At 55.8% G+C, this 14295-nt stretch overlaps 1 protein-coding gene across 1 annotated transcript in view; it reads left to right on the top strand.

Annotated features, from left to right (window-relative positions):
• Positions 1-14294, top strand: part of CSUI_010034 (eukaryotic initiation factor 4e) — a 15586-nt gene extending 1292 nt beyond the window's left edge. The window contains exons 1-7 of the mRNA XM_068070141.1: positions 1-5105; positions 5902-6161; positions 6503-6687; positions 7307-7426; positions 7699-7845; positions 8661-13469; positions 13583-14294. The exon at positions 1-5105 is cut by the window's left edge and continues 1292 nt beyond it. Coding sequence (XP_067917881.1) covers positions 1534-5105; positions 5902-6161; positions 6503-6687; positions 7307-7426; positions 7699-7845; positions 8661-11318 — 6942 coding nt within the window. The 5' untranslated portion in view covers positions 1-1533 and the 3' untranslated portion in view covers positions 11319-13469; positions 13583-14294. The remainder of the gene's footprint in view (positions 5106-5901; positions 6162-6502; positions 6688-7306; positions 7427-7698; positions 7846-8660; positions 13470-13582) is intronic.
• Position 14295: the final 1 nt, after the last annotated feature.

Raw genomic sequence — 14295 nt, 5'->3', positions numbered from 1 at the left:
TCCAGGTTTAATACACAACTGGAATTTTGCGCGGTGGACCGGTAAAAAATTGTCCTTTACCTAGGAAAGATCGCATGTGTCGAAGTGAGGACGTTTCTGTCGTTGTAGACATCTGCCGGCCCTGCCTTCTAAAGCCTACCCGACCTTCAAGGGCTTCAGGATCTGGACGCCTGCCAGATGCGTGAGAAGTCCCATTCTAACGGGAGAGGTTTTCGTTTTCCGAGCTTTTTACAAATGAGTCAGTCCACAGTGGTCCGGAGAGCATTTCTCTCGCCTCAGAAGACACGTGTGTCTATGAAAAAACTCGCTGGCTTACTTACAGGACGCTACGTCTTACGGTCGGCTGCTTCGGAACGCAAAGCTGGCTTTACTCTTCTCTCGAGTTTTTCACTCTCTGGTCGCTTTGGTGGCTCAGCTCCCCACTCTTCGCCTACAGCCTCCCTTTACACGTATCTTCACTTCAAGTTTTTCCCGCCTTCGAGCAGGACGCAGTGTGCAGCATTTGTGTTGCTTTGTACTTGCTTTTGCATGAGCATGTTTTGGCAGAACCACCATCGCTCACTGCCGGCAGTCCGACAGTCTCCGTGCACTTTTAGATTCTCTTCGTGTCGAAGTCAGTCCCGTCGACGACACAGTTGTAGCCGGCGCGAGCAGCACCCCGCTTTGTCAGCAGCTTCTTCGTGGCTGCCGGACGCGGCCCACGGATCCTGTAGCCACAGCGATGGCACAGAGTACTTGGATTTTTTCTTCCTTCTTGGGTGGTTGCTGCCAGCTATGGCCGTTTAGAGTTCGGAACTTGTGCATTTTTTGTTCTGTTGTGGGGAAGCCCTAAGCTTGGGCGTCCGGTAGGTCTTTGTGCCGCTGGGCTTCTTTTTCAGACGCGGGTCCGCGCTCGGGGTGCCTTGCTTCACGGACGCGACTCCGAGTCGATACACTCTTTCAATCGAGACAGGGTAGAGTATTGCCCCCACGTTTTGTTGCTGCAACGGAACCTGTCCCCTCCTCTACAGTATTTCAAACGCTAACATCTTCTAGGAAAGTCGAGGCTTACGGTGGACCCCAGTGACTCTAGGTCAGGTTGTGCGGTGTGCTTGCGGCGAATCACTTATACCGTCGCCAGACACTCGTGTAGGCGGGTTTCCAGCTGCAGCACAGGGTGCTAACAGTAGGAGGGGACTGGCACCAGGAGGGCCGACGAGTCTCCGGGCCGTAATCCTGATTCGAGCACCTGGACTTGTTCTTTCTGATTCCGGTGAACGGACAGAGAGGTTGAGGCTGGTTGACCAGTCAGGGTCCTTCACCTCTAACAGCGAAAAAGAAGCTGGTGCTTTCTGCCATCTGCCGGCTTGCGAGAGCAGGGTCTGAGCTCTGAAAGCTGTTACGCCACAGGCAACAAAGAAAGGGACTCTCACGGACATGACATGAGAGCGGGGGCTCTACGCAGGAGTTGTTGGGACTTCGCCATACAAGAGTTGCTGCTGCGTCACGCGGCACACAGTTGCATGCCTACCTGGATACGTAAGCGTCAGAACAATGGAATCTTCATCGGAATCTCCTCAAAGTGTGCGGCGTTCACCATCACGAGGTGCTGCTGCTGGGGAGTCGCGAGACGTTCGTCCCTGTCTTCTTCTTCCGGTTACCTGGAATACGGAGCACGCTTTGGAAAAGGCTGAGATTGATTCAGGGGGGGTGTCCTCGGCGGAGGAAAAGACAGGAAGAGCCTCCGTGGGCGGCTCTACGGCGACTTCGGATACGTCCTGTTTCGTGTCCGCCTTGAGGTTTTCGTACTCCGCGTGCGACGATGGAGGTGACACTGCTTCTCCCCAGTCCGTAATCTCCCACGTCGAAGCGCGGCCAGTCCAAACGCCACAAGCCAGCGCGACTCCAGTAGCGGAGCAATTCGGCATTAAGGTGGCCCCCAGGGAACCCGCATCGTCTCAGAAGTTCTTTGTCTCCCGGACGAGAAGTAGGAACGACCATCGTCAGTCTGGCTGTGATGGGAGAGAGAGTGAAAGGGTGGGAGAAGGAATCACAGAACAGCAAGGTCGTGCGGGAGTGGAGCACCGTTCGCCTTCTGTCGGAAGATGGCAGAGAGAAGACAGCTGTCAAAAAAGTCTCTGTGGCTTTCAGACGCGCCTCCGAACAGGTGAAGCGTTGCCCCGTCAACCTTCGACAGCAGGGGAGCCTCGGCGAGACCCCGCGGTAGGCCCTGAAGATACACGTGATGCAAGAGACCAGCTCAAAACCATGGAAGTGGAAGACCACAGAGGCTGGGATGGCGCTGATACTGTCAGACGAGGTAAAGATGTGAAAAATAACACACTCTTCTGCGGTCCCGGTATTTTGGGGTGTGCGGAGGCGGCAGCGGGAGAGGAAAGGTTGGAGTGTCTCCGCCCCGGTGAGAACAAGTCTCGAAAATGCAGTAGACAGAAGGCTTCACGAGAGACCAATCTGAGTGACGAAGAAGCCTGCAAAGGAACCGCAAGAGAGCAGAACGGAGCTCCATCCGACATCGCGATCTCCTTGGTAGGCGTCCCCGGAGCTCCCTGCGACCCGACACCCCTTACGGACGAACAACAAGAGGCTCCCGAGGTTGGGGGGGTGTCCTGTGCCTGTCCAGGTGGCGTTAGGCCACAATTCCATTTGTCTCCGGCTCCAGTGAACCAACAGCTCGCAGCGGATCCCTTCTCTGTCAGCGTCTCCCTTGCAGAAGGAGAGGCGGAGTTCCATGTGCCTTCCTTTTCGGCCAGGGGCTGTACAAAGGAGGACGTCGGAGACATGTGTGTCTTGCGGGGCACAAACAGCAAGTTTTTTTCTGGCGGCTTGATGCAAGGAGACTCTTGCGGATCTCGAGGCTGGGAATGTGAGAAACAATGTGCGGCGCGGGGCGGCCCCGCAGTGTCTTCGTGCTCACAAAGGAGCTTTGCTTCTGTAAGGCTGGCGGACTGTGTAGACGTACTAGAGAATTGCACCGCGTCCGCCCTACTTCAACAACGCTCGAAACGCGGTCGCACTTGCAAGGCTCGCTCGCGGTCTCTCCAGTCGGATTGCGGCTGCTTATTGCCACGGCGCCTATACAGTGCGGAAGAGCAGTGGAGCTCTTTTTCGTCTCGAATTTTTTTGCGCCGGACCCAGGGGTGCTGCGGGCAGCCAGTGCTCCGCTCTCGCCGCCATCGAAGTGAGAGACGGTTCTCGTCGGTCGCCGAGAAGCAGTCCACGTCCAGTGACGGAGATTCAAGAACAGGTCATGGAAGTATCGGCAACAGATCTGGGCAGGACGCTCTCTCGCCCGTGTGGTTCCCGTCGAGAAGCCCCAGAATGTCTCCGATTGTGCTATCCCCGTCCTCCGTGAGCCTCCGCACTGTAACGGGTTTAGCCCGGACTACGGGAGGACGGACGTCGAGAGAGAACCGTCCAGCCAAAGAAAGTTGCAACCTCGACGAGTCACCATCATCTGGAAACACCAATGCGGGCATGAGCGGCCCGACCACGCGCACTTCCGGCTCTTTGGAAAGAGATAGCTCACAGGCGTCTCGTTCCGCAGTTGCAACAGAGGTGGAGACAGGAGGCCACTCAGGTGAAATGCCAGTCATAGGGCGCCGGCGGTGGGCGTCCTTCGATGTGATGGATTCCGAGTTTGACTTTGACAAAAGCAACGAAGAGGATGGGGAGCTAGGCACACCGGCAGAGACAGAGGCGTCTCACCTTACGGCGCAGGGCTCTAGCCCATCAAGGACGAGCCGGGTCCTTGCTCATTTGCTAGAGAAGAGAAGCAACGGTCCGAGGCCGAGGCCGGGAAACAGAGGCGTAAGAAGTCGTGCTTGTGAACCTTCCGCCTTTGCTGGAGATGGAGGTGTGGGTCCAGAAAGGAAGGATGGTGGCTTGTCATCGATAAAAAGCTTGATAGATACTGCTCACCGAGGTAGTGACACCTGGGAAGCGGGTGTGTACCGCGGCATCTGCACGCCGGAGAAGAGTGTCGTCAGTCATGGAGGACCGTTTCAAGCGAGAAGGCAGGAGGTGGACGAAGTAGGCTCCGCGGGCTGGAGCACGGGAACAAAAAAAGGTAGGAGAAGGCACGGTGGGGGAGGGGCCGCCAAGCGAACCTCTGACTCGTTACAGCACCGAAAGGCTAACGGTGGCAGCTTGCCTTCATTCCTCTTCAAGAATCAGAACCGCTTCAGTGCTCTTAGCAGCGCCGAGGAGACATCCCCTTCGAGCGCGTTGAGTAATGCGACTGGGACAATAAGGAGCTCGAGCAGAAGTCGCGAGGTCAGCCTGTGGGAAAGCGACCACCACGTCGCGAGCGAACAAGAAAAGCGCACGAAAAATTGTAGAGAGGATCTCGTCTCCGTTCACGCTAGTTTATCACGAAGGGATAAGAACCGACATCAACTAGGGAGCGGCCTCTTGGCCGCTCCATTTGGTTCTTCAGCAGGATGCAGGAACCAGGGCATAATCGGCAGCAGTCACACTCATCAGATGGGATTACAGCAGGGGGCCGAAGCAGGACTGTTTGCTCCTGAAAGTCTACCGACAGGTCAATCACGGTCTGCACTCCTCGGCGCCTGTCCGGTGCCGGGGATGGAGGGCGGCTGTGATATGAAGACCGGAGACGCAAAGGCACCCGTGGCGGCTCTATTTGATGGTTTCGAGCTTTTCCGTAGTCCTTTGACAGTTCAGCTGCTCGGCGGGACCTCTCAGGGTGTGATGGAAGGCGTATCGTTTGTGGAGGAACAGCACGTGGCTGACCGAGATGAGAAGGGAAACTCTACGACGCCAGCCGACGGCGAAGCAGTGAATCGCCTGCTGACTTCTGCAAATAAGTCCCAGTCGGGTGAAGAGCAAGTCGGCGATGCCAAAGACAGTGAGAAGGCTGAACAGAATAACTTGCAAGAGCACGAGAAAGACGACTTAGTGGGCGAAGAGAATGGCGGAGAGGGAAAAAAGGAACAACAGAAAGATGCCAGCGACCAAGGCTGGATCGTAGCGGGAAAAAAAAGGAAGCCAGTGGCTGACAAGAAACGCCAGCAAGAGGCCGAAGCCCGAAAAATCGGAAAGAACAAGAGGCCGGATCTCGCATCTCGGTTAGAATGGGTGGCGTGGTGAGTGTGCTGACTCGCTAGTTGGCTGCGGATGTTTTCGTCCATGGTATCCGTTGTTAAGGTCCGCATTTCATGCACAAAAAGACAAGTGTGTGGCAGCAATAAGGCTAGGTGTGGGTAACACTCGTCCATATCCAGCTCATGTGACGATGACTGCCAAAATACCCCTGGCACGAAACGTTTCGCTGGCTGTAAACTTGGGACCGTGATGGGAGCATATTGCTGTTTTCCAGGTTGCTGTCAGGATGCGATGCAACTGACTCCGTTCCTAGGTGCGAACCGCGTGCGTACCTGCCACTTACGTTTTATTCACGATTGAATTTCCAGTTCACAGCAGACTGTCGCCGGTTGAAGGTGCCGCACTGTTACAGTGGGAAAAAGACAAAATTAAGTGCCGGAGACATCACGACAAAAGCGGCGAAGTGTTTTGTTTTCAGAACGTGCCCTCGCCAAGAATGTTTCTCCTACATCCTCAGAAGGGACGGTTCGGAAAAGCAACAGCTCCGACTCTGCTTTTTTGTTGTAAAGTTGCTCCGTGTAATCGGGTCGGGCACAAAGTGACCTTGCCGCTGTCGTCAATCTTAGTAGAGAGGAGAGTCTCTATCCTCTGGCTGCAGAAGCTTTGCTAGACCTTGCTCTGCACCGCCTTTTCTTTCTACAGTTGTCTTGTTGAGTCAGTGCTAGCCAGGCGCCCAGCACATGGTCGAACCGATTTGTGTTTCGAGGCTTCTTTTCGCATATTTGTCGTTACACATCCACGGCATGTCACCCGCGCTGTTGTCGTCTTGTCCTTCAGGCTAGATCCGTGCAGCAGCGCAGCGAAAAGCAGTGGTGTTGTGAGTGGCTCTGCGGCATGCTCTCGCCATTGCTCCTTGACAGCTAGCGTGAACCATATCAACTCGGGAAATTGTACATGTCCGGAGAAACTGAAGGGGGAAGGCGGAGTTTGCGTCTCCGCACCCGCACTGAACCGCAGGTGCGCCGCGTGCTGTACGGAGAGAGTGTCGTTCGAGAGAAAGCTCCAAGAGGAGTATGAACAGGGACTTCAGAAAATAGGTAAGAACGAAAGTGACTGAGGGAATGGGCACGAGCGTTCATCTGTTTCTTGTGCGCGTGAAAACATTGGCGGTGGCAGCTGTGCGGTTGCGCTCTTTTCACCTGCTTCCGTTGGTGGCAATTGGGACACGTATAGTTGATTGTTCTGTACTGACTTAGTGTCGTGTAACCTGCTCGAAATTTTTTGCCCGGCAGCACTGGCTGGGGAGACACAACTCAATTTGGGTTTGCGATACGTCTCTCTTAGTCCACCGATGGCTATTCGTATCAGGTTTTGGAATACTGTGTACAGTCATGACCCAATTTGTTTGCTGTCACTCCGGACCTTAACTGCACTGCAGCAGAACTCTCGTCATGGAGAGCGGTGGCGCCTTTTCTGGCGTGGTGGACGCCAGCGATGAGTGGCAAACCCATGTACAATCTGTGCCTCTTCAAGTCGCCCGTCAAGCCTCTTTGGGAACACTCAGACAACATCGGAGGGGGGCACTTTGCCCTTAGGCGATTTTCGTCCAGGTCCATGGCACAGGTGAGCGGCTTCACGTTGTGGTGGAGCGTTTCCGTTTGATCTCTATAAACAGGGACACGCGTTGGTCAGGGGTACTCGCGTACCTACAGACAAGTACATTCAGCATCATGGTCCGCACCACCCGGGTACCCATGGTCTCTTAGGCAGGAGTGCGTGCCATGGAGAGGGCAGAATATGTATGCTGACACGCCCGCACAGCAGGCTCTCGCAGGATACGGTTGCCAGGCCTCTTCGGCAGAACTCGTCGGTGCTCGTCCTGATGAATGTCGCTATGGTACCAAGAACTGAGGTGGTGCCGTCGTACGCGATCGTCAGTCTGGTCGCTGGTACTGTGATCTTGCGTGGTTCAAGTTGTAGTGGATTGGGTTCAGCGACCGAGTCAGAGCACTGGACTGGATACTCAAGGAACGGTGCTTTCATCAATGAAAAGTTCCCAGGAAGTCACCGTGCTCCTCCAGCGGTAGCCCCCTTCTGTCGTCTTTGAATCGTGCGGGCACGCACTGAATTTTCCTTGGAGGCCCTGCCGTGGGCGAGGGGGCCACCTGTCTAGGTGAATTCAGATAAAAAATGCGCCTGGCGAGCACACCGGCTTGTCTCCGCTTTGCGTTCTTTCCCTCAGGAGATGTTTCGCATGTTAGCAAGCCTTGTTTTGAGAGAGGACACCCCGCCCTGTGTCGCCGTTCATTGCAACGGTGTGGTCTACTGCGCTCGCCAGCACTGGCGCAAACTGAAAATTGAGGTAAGATCGCGCTCCTCTCCATCACTTATTGACTGTTTCGTTGCAGGCTCTGTAGCTGTCATTTTCGCTTGCTCGGCGCCGACTGCGGGCACTTACGCCGGGGTTTGTCTGCTTCAGACTTTGGTTTCGTGTGGACCGAGTAGGCGTTGGTGAGGGAAACAACGGTATGCCGATGTTGATCAAAAGGTCTTACCATCCGTCCGTCTCTTCTTCCATAACGAGAGAGGTTGCTGATGAGGCGCATCCGCTGTGCTGTGCTTGCGTGTTCCCAGTTTTGGACAGGGTGTGTGGAGAACGCAGTGCTCGCTCAGCAGGAAGCCTTGCTTCGTCGTCTCGCAGGGCAGCTTCCATCGGGAGGCAGTGACGTCGATGTTAGCTTTGCCTTGCACACGGCTGTGGTTCACAAGAACCAGCAGAAGGTATGGCAAAGCGCGTTACAAAGAGCAGCTTTTCGTCCCGTCAAAGTCAAGTACGAGGAAAAGAACGTACACAGTCGGTGCCGGGGCGTCCCTTTTTTTCAGACGCGGCCGGAGCGTACTTACCATGCAGAGATTAGAAGCCCAGCTAACAGCTGGGCCCGGTTTTTAAGTCAAACAGGCGGGATGTTTTGAACAAAGAGACACTGGTTGTGAGAGACAGGACAAACCAGCGTTTGCTACGAGTTTCAGTGGGTGATGGTTGAAACTCTGGACACAACTGGTACTGCGTCTCCCCCTTCTTTCTTACTCCTTGCTGGTTCGGATTAAGGGGACCGCGGTGGGGGAAGACGGCGTGGGCGGCGTGGCTACCAGTTTGAAATGTTAGGTGGAGTGTGCATAGAGTAGTAATAGGAGGTAGGAGTAATCCCGTAATCCTCTGGGCAGATGAACCACTGGTTGTTTGCGGTCGGGTCTCTTCTCTCTCTGGGTGTCGAGTAGCAAATGCCGTGTCAGGTTACATGTGGCGACAGTGTGTGCCAAGGCTGTGTGAATTCTGCGAACCTCACAGTCCGTGTTGTCAACTACATATTTTCGCTCTAGTGTGATCTAGCGTTACTTATGCTCCCCCCACAGCGACACTGGATCCTTCCCGCCCGCACTTCGGTGTTTCGAGTACCCCTTACCCAACCTTCTGAGCGATCAAGTTGTTTTGGTTGCCCTGCCGACAGCACTGCTGGAGGGACGATTGTGACTTCGTGACGCACACACCGGTTTGAACAAAGACAGGTTCTTTCCTTGTTGTCCTCTACTTTTAGATACTGCGGGCGGCACGCTCTAAAGGGCGTCTCACCCAGCCAGACGGGGGCGTTCTGCGCGTTCCGCTGGAGGACGGGGCCGCCCCGCCTCCCCCGTCTTCTAGATGCAGCGCGGGTGCTGCAGTCAACGAGACTGTGCATTCTCGACCACTCCCACCTGCGGCCGCGGCAGTGCGCGAGTGGTGTCCGTCCAGTCGAGTATTAGCGGGTTCGTCCAATACTACAACCGCCAATAGGGCGGCCTGGTTCGACAAAGAAAAATCTGAGCAAAACGCCTCGCTGGCACGGTATTCCCAGCCTGCTCCGCTGCGACGGAGCGTCTCGGCTGACCCGACGGATAGAGGTAGCTTACCAGGTCATCTTACCGTGTGCAGGAGGACGGCTCAAGGGGGCAGCCAGCGGGTGGAGGAGACCCCGACTGGCACCAGCAGAAGAAAGAAATTGGCTAACTGTCGGCTACCAGATAGGTGCCTTGCAGGGCCCCGCCACGAGGTCCGGTGTCCGGGCCGCGCAGAGGGCGTACAGGACAGTGCTTCGGAAAATCAACGAGGTGCGACAAACAAGCTGGGATCACGTAGCTGGAGCTGCATGGGTCGGTTGTCTTCCGAAGTACGGCCAGATGCGGAGTCGGCCTTTTTGAGTTGTGTGACGACGGAGTGGAGCCGTTCAGATGTATCGGATTTTCTCCACGCAGCGGCTGGCGGTAAGCACACGGTTAGGCCCCGCAGCGCCGCTACAGGCTTTGCAGCAGATCCCGCGGACCCGGGTAGCCACGTCGGAGGCGTGAGGACGAGTCGTACGCCTGTTCATTCTCTGCGCGCTGATTACTCCGGTAGCCGGAGTAGAGGACTACCGTGGGGCGGAGACGGTTTGCAGGAAGAGAGCGAGGGTTGTGGGGGTGCTCTCGCAGTCCACGTACAGCGTACCTCTTCGGGGCCTAGCAGCCAGGCGGAGTGCCTGCGTAGATCGTGGACCGCAGCTAAGTCGCTCCCTCCTACTGGGGATGCTTGCTCACCACCAAGGACGGACATCGCGAAAAGTGAGTCAGTGGCAGAAATGGCCGGGGTGTCGAGGGGAAACGGTGGAAAAGAAGCCGCACAGGTACCTCTCCGGAAATGCGATGCTGTAACCCAGTCACTGAGCCAGCTGCATCAGTTGGATCTACAGGGCGTACAGAGTGACAAACGTTCCAGTCTTCTTCCGCCTCCGAAAACCTCAGTGCGGGGCAACAATTTCGGCACGTCTTCACCTCTTCTCAGACCAGGACACTTCCTCCGCCCTCTTTCGTCCGCGGGTTTTGCTCATGGCAGTCGCCGTGGGTTCGGCACTGCTCCTGTGTATCCCGCTGGCTGGGCGAGAGGCGGCGCCCGTTACGGTCGCGGTGTCCTGCAACGAGGCGAGGAAGAGGGGATGTATAGGCGCCAAGCGCCCGCAATCGTCGGTTACAGAGGAAGCGGGGGCGCGGGCCTCGCAGGCAGCAGTAGAGGAGGCTCTTTTTCTCGAGGGGGTGGTCGAGCAAACGGCGCATCGAGTACCTTTGCAGCACCGAAGACCGAGTCGCTGTTGGGAAGTAGACAGTGCCTTCAACCGCGACCTTCGTTGCTGGGCGGACAAGAAGTACTTGGAAGTACGTACTCTCCGACCGTGCCCGGAATCGACAATAACTCGTGGTGGGGAGCAAATGGCACGGTGATGAGGTGCGGACTGAACAGCGACGAGCAAAGACAGAAATTGATCAGTCAAATTTCTCGCATAGACGTGAAGTCTATTCCCGACTACTTTACTATGCAACTCTCCGCAAACCTAGGCACCGCGTGTCGCGGGGTGTCTAGCGCGACAGTCCCGACAGGCGCGGTTCTCACTCCGGGTAGCGGATCAACTCAGCTGGCGATGCCTGGCTTGGTTTCAAATCTCGTTCTCACATCTGACACGGTCCCGGTTCCGGCGGCTGAACCAGGGCACACTGGACAGACAACCTGGCCGCAGCAGGGCCAGCTGGAGCCCCACACTAGCAGTAGCTGGCCGGCAGTCTGTCCCGGTTGGGCTGTGCCTGCTTCCTGTCTGGGTGGTGCCCACATGCTGTCTCCATCAGTTGGAATTGCAGTTGCGCGTGTGCTGCAGGCGCAGCAGCCGCCTGTGTCTCCCCTGATGCACGCGGTGCAACAGCAGTTGGGTCTTCAAGTTGGCAGTCCTCAGCCGCCGCTGCTTCCACCTGCCTTTTCCATGCTAGGTTCCAGCCCCGGCCAACCTCAGGAGTTCATGCTGCCGCCGCTGGCACAGTCCTTTCAGGTGTCTGACCTTTCGAAAAGTGCGGAGGCTCCATCTGTGGACGGTCCTGCGCAGGAGTTTGCTGGATGCCCACTTTTTCATAAGGGGCACTCCATGGAGTCTTCGGAGGTTGAGACGTTGCTTTCGAGTGTACTGCCGGTCCAAAGCCGGCTCACGGAAGAGAAAGCGGAAGACGCTCCTGGCGGCTGCGATCTCGCTGCTGTCAAGGATGAAGAAAAGCGCCAAGCGCCAAGGCCGTTCACGTTCAATCCGCAGGCTACTGTTTTTCAACCCACTTGGAGAGCTGCTGCGCAAGCCGCAGAGATGCACATGGGAGGAAGGTCCCCGCAAGAGCTGTTGGCCGAGACGGAGTGTAGCAACGGGGCTTGAGTGAATCCTCATCATATGAGGCTTCAGGGGGTGGGGAAACTGCGGGTTGTCGTGGGCGAACCCTAATTTGGAGTGTCGTGGGCCCCCGGCTGCCGAAGGATGACCCTGATGGTTACGAGCGCTCGGGGGTGCGGTGTGCATAACTCCGAGTGCCTCTGCGACCAAAAGGGATGTAGCGGGTGAAACACTTCGGTTATCCTATCCCCTTTCAGGGTGAAGAGCACGAACGTCCTGCGTGGGAGACGGGGACGAGCGTTTTTTTACCAGTAAGGATCGGACTAAACTGAATTGATCGTAGACAACCAGGCCCGAGTTTCCCTGGCCCTGTCTGCAGACAATGGCTTCCAGGTCAAGTGCGCCTACGACGTCACTGTACTGGGGAGCACTTGCCACTTTTCTGCGGGAAAATCTGAAATAGCTATCTTCTAGAAGCACCAGCTGCGTAGATACGGAAGCTGTGCAGAACGATTGTCCGACGTCCCAGAGTACGCAAGACTTGAGGCTGTGGCCGCACCCCGTTTTCAGAGCTGAAAAGCGCTGGCCCGGCCTTCATTCACTTAAGGGACGGCATTAGGTTGCTAATTCTTTCTTGTCCTCATGTCCCGAGTTGATGGTTGTCTGTAGTTCGTATTTCTTAGACATAGCACGGCAGGTGTCTTCATAGTGCGGTTTTTCCGGAGACAGCACTCAACTACAAAGAGTGAAAAGCTGTATAAATGCGTCGCATGTGTTTTTGTTTCATTTTACTCTTCTCTGTTTTTGTCGGTGCGAAAGCCACAAATGATGTTAGTACATCAGGTAAAGGCCAGAGTGTCGTACGCGTGATGGAGTCCGATATTCGCGTATCTTCAGTCAACGGTTGGGCAAGCAGTATCGCTCTGCTCTGACATCCCTGACCGACATCCCTGTTCAGAATGTTGCGTCTGTGGAGTTTAGCAAGCGCAAGTACCCTCAGAGCCGTAGGGACGCTCAGCGCTGACACCAGCCTGTAAACTATGCAGCCACAAGAGAAGCCATGCTGCATCAGCTGATGATGACAGTCATACGGACGAGCAAAGCGCGCACTGGGCTCCTTCATGGGAGATCGGGAAGTTCAAAGGGCCGGTAACAGCGCCACTGCTTTTGAGCCCGTGTGGCGCCAGCTTTTTCTGTGTACACTCTTATTTTTGATTTGCTTGGGAGACCTGGAGGGACCTTTTTTTCTGATTTAAGCGCGAGAGCGCGGCGAAGCTGCTGCGGCATCGCCGTGAACAACCCTGTCTGTAAAAAACGCGTCGCCTAGCGACTGGGTATTTGGTTTCAGCGTGGGTGGCGGCACACAGGGTGAGAGCGCATTTGAGTAAAAACTCGTGAATCGGAAGCAAGGCTTCCAGCGTGTCGAGCTCGTCGGCAGCATTGTAAACAGGAGGCGCCATTCGTTCAGCGCGAGAAAGCAAGTGCGTGAGTCCTACGATTCAACCCTAGCTGTGGCTGCAGAGCACTGGTCTCCGTTTGTAGCAACTCGCGAGTGAAGCGTGCTGTGCTGAAAATGCGGCGGGGCGGTCCGTACCCTGCGAAACAAGCTGTCACTCCGGGACCGTAGATCCTAGGAGGAGGACACGTTGTTGGCATCCGCGTGCTCGAAAAACACCTTTCAACAAGGTCTCGGGGTGTGAGACGTGTATGGTGTCGCGGATGCTCTCTGGGAGACAGTTTGAGTAAAAGATACGGTTTGCAAACTGGCACGTTGAATGCTTTCCGGAACAAAGACCAGAGCTGACCCGCTTCATCCAGGCGCCCCTCGACTTCCCGTGGACGCTACGTTTGAAGTCAACGTGTGAAGCGACGGGAGACGTCCAGCTAGAAAAAGGCGGTCTTCGGTTATGACACACAGAATGCAGAGACTCGAGCTGGCCCACCGTTTAGGGCAGGTGGGCCGTTACTTCTTCATTTTTTGTTTCTTCGCAGGCTGCCCAAGTGCCGCTAGGCGCGTCACCGCTGACTGAGAAGGCACGTTCTTAAGTGTAGATGAGATTCACCAGTTTTGCGCCACACCCCGGAAGCTCGGATGAGGATGGCGGGGCGGCCCGGAGGACATCGCAGGCACAGATATTTTGAATGCCACGCTGATGTTCGACGCGAAGTCAATAGATTCCAGAACAACCATCAGAGGTAACATACTACACACGCTGATGCGCCGGTTCAATATGTAGTAAGCCAGTGGTACGAACTACAGCAATAATGCGTGCTACCCTGGCTGCTGTCGTGCTTTTCTTGTGACTCAGCATGAGCCCGCTTTGCACCGTCACGGCACATCGGAGATCCGCCTTCCGTACCCAAGTACACAAGCTGACACTCTGGCCCGTCAGTAAACAGAAGGCCAAGTATTGGCTGTGTACTCTAGATCACCTGACAGGGTTACTCTAGATTACCTGACAGGGGCACACCAGACTCTGTCACCACCGCCACTGAAGTCAGAGCGGGAGCTAGCAGTTGGAGGGCTACAGCAGGAAGGGCAGCAGGGGTGAAAACGCTCCGTCAGTTTCCGCAGGTCGACACAGTCTTCGGTAGGCCCGGGACTTGGCGAGTCGCCCGCCCGTGTGCCGTTTACTGCCAGACGAAGAACGGCTTCACGTTTGCCTGGGCTGAATGGCAGGACGCTGGTGTTCAGCAAGGTAAGGCTGCAGTGATCTTATCGACGACCTATGGAATGTTTTGCACGCGCAAACACGCCGCAAATTCCCACCCATTCATGAACGTGACTGACAGCTGTGGAGACCCCGGGGCGCCTGATGTTGTTTCACGGAGCCTCGTGCCTCACTGGTTACTGCATGGAAGCGAAAGAAGTCTACACAGGTGACTATAGAAGAAGACTCCATTTCTCCGTGCAGTGAGAGACTCGGGAGACGCCTCCCGGTAAACAGAGGCATGGCATGCGTAGCGCCAGTAGCCGGGCACGCGTGGCTGAACGCATTCACAGCCGACTCCACATGGGAAT

Source organism: Cystoisospora suis, assembly GCF_002600585.1.
Source record: "Cystoisospora suis strain Wien I chromosome Unknown contig_6583, whole genome shotgun sequence".
Lineage (NCBI taxonomy): Eukaryota > Apicomplexa > Conoidasida > Eucoccidiorida > Sarcocystidae > Cystoisospora > Cystoisospora suis.
This window is presented reverse-complemented; position numbering and strand designations above follow the sequence as displayed.